General features: G+C 40.3%; 1 protein-coding gene and 2 pseudogenes across 1 annotated transcript; all 3 read right to left on the bottom strand.

Moving 5' to 3' along the window:
* Window positions 1-1335: 1335 nt before the first annotated feature.
* Window positions 1336-2899, bottom strand: LOC147279497 ((R)-mandelonitrile beta-glucosyltransferase-like; annotated as a pseudogene).
* Window positions 2900-3326: 427 nt separating this feature from the next.
* LOC147279498 ((R)-mandelonitrile beta-glucosyltransferase-like) lies at window positions 3327-5270 on the bottom strand (annotated as a pseudogene).
* Window positions 5271-6184: 914 nt separating this feature from the next.
* LOC147279499 (putative 2-oxoglutarate-dependent dioxygenase AOP1) lies at window positions 6185-8093 on the bottom strand. The gene is made up of 3 exons (XM_086252472.1): window positions 7705-8093; window positions 7297-7618; window positions 6185-6424 (listed from the first exon to the last, which is right to left on the bottom strand). The coding sequence occupies exons 1-3, from the start codon at window positions 8079-8081 to the stop codon at window positions 6185-6187; spliced, it is 939 nt and encodes a 312-aa protein (XP_086108598.1). The 5' UTR covers window positions 8082-8093.
* Window positions 8094-8199: the final 106 nt, after the last annotated feature.

The following is an 8199-nucleotide window of genomic DNA, read 5'->3' on the forward strand; positions in this document are numbered from 1 at the left end:
TAGGAGGCGGGCACATGACTTCCGGAGGGCGGTCATGTGTCTTCGTGGGACAGGAGGTCCCACGGACAGTACAAGCGAGCGGGAGTGCTTGTATTGCGATGGGCGCGCGCGCGCACACGAGGCTACAAGGAGAATTCCTTTATGTCGCGCCGTATGCACATCACGCCAACTACATGTGAACTCTCAGAGACTTCATGGTGCACATTGGCCATGTAGTACTCAACGAGGGCATCGGCTTGGGTTCGGCCATGCACGAAACATGATGCTAACAGGCACGGGAGGGGCGACCCCGTGCCAACGAGAGAAAGCTAACGTGGGGCATCGGAGAAGAGTTGCTCACTCGGGTGGCATGCATGCAAGTTGGCTTGCATGTTCAACTCCAGGAAAGGACTATGGGCGCGAGCTAGCCCTTAGTGCCATGACGGTCGAGATGTGGAAACAAAGTAAGACCCGACATTTGAGAATGGAATGCCGGCGTCATAAGAACCTATCGATTGGGCGAGTGTCTTGGCTGAGAACCTTGACACAAGGAAGCAATCGTATAGTCGCTACGAACGAGACTCGAGATGAGTAGTTCTTGCTGGCAAACCTCGAGAAAGTAACGAATGGGTTTATATCTTGAAAAGAATAAAGGGAAAGGATGGCTGGCCTTGATTCAGAGGAATCTTGGTGCCGCACGGGCAAATTCCGCTGCGTAAAACAGTGAGCCCGTGATACAAAGCCTTTCAATGACTTCCGGGCTCTGCAGACCAAGAGGAAACATGACATGAAGCCCTTCATGTGCCACAAGTGTGGAAAGCTGCTGGCTTCGAAAGGTAACTGGAGGACCCATGAGAACTGAGAAGAACTGTGGCAACAGCTGGCACTGCATTTATGGTACGGACTTTTGAGTCATTAATATATTATCATGGAGCCATCTGCAATTAATATAATAGACCTCTCTAATCCGCTATCATATTATTGGGAAGTATATTTTTATTAATCTATCAGAAGTTTTTTTTCACAGCAGTTATAATAAATAATTACGTGACTGCATACTGAAAAATAAGAGTGAATTACGTGACTGCATGCTGAAAAATAAGAGTGAGAGACTGAATTGGTGGGACTGCAACTTTGTTGTAACTTGTAACAACGGAGAATCACAGCATCAAAACAACAAGACAAACTTGAAGAATTCGGACATGCCAGATATTGAAAGATTACCACTGCATGGAAATTATTTGAACATTACAGCGATGGAACTCTTGGAACATATACAAATTACAAATACAGGGTACCCTTCATTTAAAAGTACAAAGTAGCAACTAGCTAGATATTAATTTAATTAATCAAATTCTAATTTCTCTGAGAAAGAAGCACCTGATTAACCATTTTGTCCAAATCCAAGAAAGACAAGCCATTAGGAGCAGTAGTGACCTCCTCCGCCAACTTCTTCCATTCCATTGCCTTCTTCTTTATCTCGTTGCCCTCATCTCCTTCCATCAACTTTCTCACAAGCCCCTCTATGTAATCCCTTTTCACATCACCCTCTATCTCCATTCCTATGCCCCATTCTTTGCAACTGTACCTGCAATTGGTAAGTTGGTCAGAATAGAAAGGCCAACAGATCATAGGCTCTCCACCACAAACACTATCAAGGGTAGAGTTCCATCCACGGTGGGTCAAGAACCCTCCAACAGATGGGTAGCTCAGGACTTGTTCTTGCGGACACCAACTTGCCAATAGGCCTCTTCGCTTGGTCTCTTCCACAAACTCTGGTGGAACCATAGCTGATTCCCCTGCAACAAGGTCAGGCCTAATGATCCACAAAAAGGGCTTGTTGCTATTTGCAAGTCCCCAAGCAAACTCAATTAGCTGCTCCGATGTCAAGACTGTGATGCTTCCAAAGTTGACATAAACCACATAATTGGTTTCTTTAGAGTCAAGCCATTCAATACACTCTGGTTCCTCTGTCCATACTCCATAGGTTTGACTCAATCCACTTCATCAAATCTTTATTCTCTGCTGGTATTTGACCAAGTTGTAGTTGTAGAGGTCCAATGGAGTAAATATGTGGTAGCAAACTCAAACTCGAAAATGCACCTAAAACCTCATGCTCTAAGGCGTCAAATGTGTTCAAAATGATAGCAGAAGCTCTTTGAGCTTGTTGGATGTCGGACACAATAAAATTAAGCATTTGATCATCTGGGTCTGTGGTTCTAATGATGCTGGGGATGTCCTTCAAACGAATACCTCTCATGCCTGGTATCCAATCTATCACAGTGTCCAAATACCCGTTTGTCAAATAACTCTCATCTGCAAAATCAAAGAAACAACAAAGTCAGTGGTTTCCGAATGACCACTCAGAAATTTGAAGTCATTTCCTTAAAGTGATTGAAACAATTGTACCTTTAAGAGGAAAGAACCCCTTTTGAATGAGAGCGTAATAGTGAAGGTCGGCCATGAAAACACAAGCACTTGTTGTGTGGAAAAGAACGTCAGCAATTCCCAGTTCCTGGGCTGCATCAAGTGTGAAGATCATGCCAATGTCAGAAACTATGCAAGTAACGGCAGGGGAATTCCGCGAAGAATTGAGCTTGGAGAGAAGGTCTCTGAAGGGTGGTAAGCAGTTTTTCCTTGTAGAATTGCATAGGGATACTATGTCTTGTGTGGCATTGGCATCACTTGGAGGGAGGCCATCGGGAATGGTTTCGAATTGGAAGGTGGGGAGGCCATCAAGGGAGTTGGGACCTCGGGACTTAAGCAGGCGTTTATGGTTGAACTCTGTGTTGACAAAGGTTATGTGAAAGGCTTTGTAATGGAGGAGTTTGGCTAATTTCAGCATTGGGTTTATGTGACCTTGCGCTGGGAATGGTATGCAAACTGCATGTGGCTTCTTTGTCAGGGCACTGGAATCCATTGTTACTTCTCTCTCTCTCTCTCTCTCTCTCTCTCTCTCTTCTCAAAAAAAAATTTTGGCCATTGTCTTTCGTCTCAAATTAATCATAGACAAAGCTAAAGAAAATGGGGTGTTCTGTGAAAGACAAGTCCCTATCAGTTTTAAAGTACTATTGGGTCAAAGTGTTTTCCAACATTATCTTCATAAATGTACAGGACACATTATAATCTCTAGCTATCAGACTTTTAATGAGAACGATTGACTCCCTAATCAGAATTAGTGGGCTGTAATCTAGGAGTTAAGGTAAGCCTGCTGTTAGCTATACATGGTTTTTAAGTCCATCCTCCACGTCATTGAATATAGGATGAGGTTGAATAGAGGATGAGGTTCCCTCAAGTTCAAATCTACAGAAGCTAGCTAAGCTTGCAGTCAGCCATGAATGAAATATCCCATTTGGTTAGAAGGATAGCTGCTGGTGTTTACCTGGGGTAGCCTTTGGGTTCTGCTGCTTCTGATTAACTTGTTGCTTTGTGCTTTGGATCTGTAGGCTTGTAACTTGGTTGTTCCTGTTGGTGTGAGGTAATTAGTTGACTGTTGTCTGGCTTCGGGGTATTGTCAATTCTTTTTTGTTTGTTGCTTTGTGTTTTATATATTGGGCTGCTGCCTTTTGGGTTTTCTGCTTTTTCTTTCTTATTGGTTTCTGCTTTGGGCTTGCTTACGGTTCAAATTCCAGTTTGCTATTATTGGAATGCCTAATGAGAATGTGACTTGACATAAGAATGAAGTTGCTCCAATTAATACAAGTAATCAACTCTAATTTCTTGGAGATTGAAGCACCTGGTTAACCATTTTGTCCAAATCCAAAACAGAGAACCCATTCGGACCAGTAGTAGCCTCCTCTGCCAACTTCTTCCATTCCATGGCTTTCTTCCTCATCTCCTTTCCCTCCTCTCCCTCCATTAACTTCCTCACAAGCCCCTCTATGTGATTTCTCTTAACATCACCCTCTATCTCCATGCCTATGGCCCACTCTTTGCAACAGAACCTACAATTGGTCTGTTGGTCAGCATTGAAGGGCCAACAAATCATGGGCACTCCACCACAAACACTTTCAATGGTAGAGTTCCACCCACTGTGGGTCAAGAACCCTCCAATTGCTTGGTGGCTCAGAACAAGTTCTTGAGGGCACCAACTTGCCAATAGACCTCTTTCCTTGGTCTCTTCCACAAACTCTGGTGGAAGTACCACAGCTGATTCTAATTCCCCTGCTTCCACTAGGTCAGGCCTAATGACCCACAAAAAGGTCTGGTTGCTGTGTGCAAGCCCCCAAGCAAACTCAATCCGCTGCTCGGATGTCATGACTGTGAGGCTTCCAAAGTTGACATAAAACACAGAATTAGGTTCTTTAGAGTCAAGCCATCCAAGACACTCTGCCTCTTCTGTCCATAGGTTTGATCCAATCAACTTCAAATCGTTATCTATTAGGATTTGAGTAAGTTGTCGGTGTAGAGGTCCAATGGAGTAAATGGGTGGTAGCAAATGTGAAAGTGCACCCAAAACTTCATGCTCTAATGCATGGAAGGTGTTCAAAATGATAGCAGAAGCTCTTTGAGCTCGTTCTGTATCAACCAAAACAAAATCCAGAATTGGGTCATCTGGGTCGGTTGTTCTAATGAAGCTAGGGAGGTCCCTCAATCGGATACCCTTCATGCCTGGTATCCAATCTATTACAGAATCCAAATACCCGTTTGTCAAATAACTAGCATCTGCAAATCAAAGAAAATAAATAGTACAGTCAGTGGTTTCCAAATGAAGACTCGGAAATTTGATGTCATTTCCTCATTTTGATTGATGAATACAATAGTACCTTTAAGAGGAATGAGGCCCTTTTCAATGAGAGGCCGATACTGAAGGTACCCCATGAAGCCACAAGCACTTGTAGTCCAGAAAAGAATTTGGGGAAGCCTCAGTTCTTTGGCTACATCAAGAGCAAAGTGCATGATACCATCAGAAACTACGCAGCTCACAGGAGGAACATCCCGCGAAGAATTGAGTTTGGACACAAGGTCTCTGAAGGGTGCCAAGCAGGTCTTCCTTGTGGATTCGCATACCGAAGGCATGTGTTGCTGGCAATATGGGCATGATCATCAGCTGGAAGGAGGCCATCAGGAATGGTTTCGAATCTAAAGGTGGGGAGGCCATTGAGGGAGTTGGGGCCTTGGGATTTCAGCAGGCGCTTGTGGATGAACTCTGTGTTCACAAAGGTTATGTGGAAGCCTTTGTAGTGGAGGAGTTTGGCTAATTTCAGCATTGGGTTTATGTGACCTTGAGCTGGGAATGGTACGCAAACTGCATGTGGCTTAATCTCTGATGTCAAGGCATTGGAACCCATTAATTCAGAAATTGCTAATACTGTGTGGGGAAGACAAGTCTGATTTACAAGTTTTATAATCATCCCCCAACGGCTACTTTTGAAAAGATTCTCATAATGTGAGCCACTTAACCCGTATATATAGATTCCCATATAATACAGGTGCTTTTTCTTTTATGTGGGATACGGGAATCTTTCAAGGGCTCAGATTTAACTGAGACAAAAAGAAGGATTTTAGGACCCCCAATTACGATTAGAGGAGCAAAATTGGATAAGAGGAAGCAGAAAAACAAGCACAGTTTTTGCAGCATCATCAAGACATCAACATCTTTTTTCTGATGATTTGTGTTATCTTTTGGAAGTCTATTTAGGTAGTTCATGTATTTTCCATAACAAGTAATCTATCTTCCAGATTCTTTTTTGACATTATATGTAAGATCCTTATAGAATAGTCACTTGAGGGGATGTATATTAAAGGAGAGTAATCAGCTCTCAATTAAGTGGGCTTCTTCTTGGAGAAATAATAATTACTTTTCCACTTTTTTTAAGCTTTTCTTTGAACAGATTGTGGTTGCCCATATCTTTAAGGAACCAATATTCATAGGGTCAAGCAGCAAGCATTAAAATCCTCTTTAGTTTGTTTCCTGATTTTAATTAATGTTTGAGAAATGGCGTGGAACTGATATATCCATCCCCAACATTAATAGAGTGAATATTATATATACAGCCCAGCAAACCCTTAAAATCTCAAATATAATAAGAAACCAAGTATAATGACATCAAAACAATAGTTAAGATCGAAAACATGCATGCGTAACTTTTTTATTAATTGGGAAAAAAAGCAAAGAAAATATATTCCAGCTATATTATATTGTTATATTCTGAAATCATTATACAAATCCTACTTCTTTATTGACTCCCAAAAAAATAAAAAATCAAATGCCACAATATGCCTTGACGGTAAGGGATGATCCAGAAGTGCCGATGAGTTGTGCTTTAAGATATTCTGACTGATCAAGTGGCTTATATCTTAAGGGATTGTCCTTGTCCACAAGCTCCTTCGGTATGTATGTTACCCCTTTTTTGAGTGAAGCAAGCCCGAATGAATATCTAACCTTAGTTTCCTTCACAACGACTCTATGTCTACAAGACCGTATTCTATCATTGCTCCAAACCTAGTATGAAAAATAAAATAAAATTTGGAATTACACTAGAACTACAAACAAAAAAAGAAAGAACTAATTAATTAATGATATATATCTCATAGTATGGATAAACATTGGTTGGACAAAAAAGTTCTTTCAAAATTTTTAGTGATTAAAAATAAGGAAATTTAGAGTTTAGTCCATTTTTTAAGTCTTTCTTAGACTAAGACCGGTAGTGATTTATAGTTTTTAATCAAGTCCTTTTATTTTTCTTCTTTGACGGCTTTATGTTAGGGTTTAGGGTTTATGTTAAAACCTAATATACAGCCTCTATAAAGCCCACTCTATACCTTAGGAGGAGAAATGCCCTTCAAATCGAGAGAGAACTTTATTATGAATTAAAAGAATTTTCTTACAAATTAAAAGAACTTTATTATGAATTTAAAAAAGTTTCTTATAAATTTTAAAACACCCCCGGTCTCAATCTAAAAACTATTTTTCTAAAGAATCCAAACCTAATTATCTCTTAAAAACATCTGTTTTATGAGAACGAGAGATTGAAATTTTGGAACTCTTCCATAAAGTGGACAGAAATATTATTAGACAATAGCTAATTGGTAATTGTTGAAAAATACGTTATTTATACTATAGATAATCACCTCAATTGGATGCCGATGGATTAATATTGGTTTCACATGAATTTCATCATCAAGCTAGAAAATTGATTTTTCATCTATTAAATAAAAGAGTAGTGTGGGCTTATAACTACGTGGAATTTTCAAAGTTGCAACTCACTTATATTACGTATGCATGTGAGAGATGTGATATATACATATATTAGTGGTGAATGCAGTACAAATATATATAGTTATATTAAATGAAAATTTATGGCATATACATACCTGAAACACATCACTTGCTAGGAATATGAAAGATGAAGGAGGAAGATCAACACATATCCATTGATCATCCTTTGTCTTTATCTCCAAACCATTGACATGATTTTGACAGAGAATGGTGGAAAAGTTCTTGTCCGTATGACTAGCTAGGCTCACATCGCTTTCACCTTTCTTCGGTTCTTTGTATTTAGTAAATTTCATGGAGTAAAAACTCGATTGAATGTGATCATCATGATACTTCTCTACACCATAGTTCTCGAATACCATTCTCGTCACAACTTCATTTAGTTCTGCCAACACTTTCATATACATATTAACACTGTCACTGGCTCAACAAAAAAAACAACAACAATTAAAATTAGACAACAATTAAAATGAACAATCCAAAAACATATGTTTTGAAAAGTATACCGAAACTGATGGTTTCCGTTGGGCCAAAAAATATGTGAGAATCTCTGAAGTTCTTCTGGGTTTGAAACATTATCAAGGAACATGGATTCATGGGCAAGATTCTTAGTGAAATAGCCAGGGAAAGGCTTGTCTTGGTAAGCATGTTGGGCTTTGATTTCGGTGGGGAAATCAAACATCTCGCTCAATGTACCAAACAAAGTGTTGTGAAGCTCCAAAGACACTTTGTTTGACAGGATTGCAATGAAACAACCAAACTCTTCAAGTGCATGGCAAACTTCTCTGCGAGCGGAGAGCCAAGAACTTGTCCCTGGATTCGAGCAGTCCTCTGATTTGGAGAAATCTACCAACGGAATTTTGGTCACTGTTTGGGTGCTCATGGTGTTCTTTTTCTGCTCACAAGCTAAGGAAAAGATGGAGAAAGAATTGTAGGAGAAGAGAGATCTCGCAAGGTGTTAAATGCTATGGAAAAGGTGGTGCATGCTAGCCATCTGTTTA

This window comes from Dryas octopetala, chromosome 7, assembly GCF_963921425.1.
Source record: "Dryas octopetala chromosome 7, drDryOcto1.1, whole genome shotgun sequence".
Taxonomy (NCBI): Eukaryota; Viridiplantae; Streptophyta; class Magnoliopsida; order Rosales; family Rosaceae; genus Dryas; species Dryas octopetala.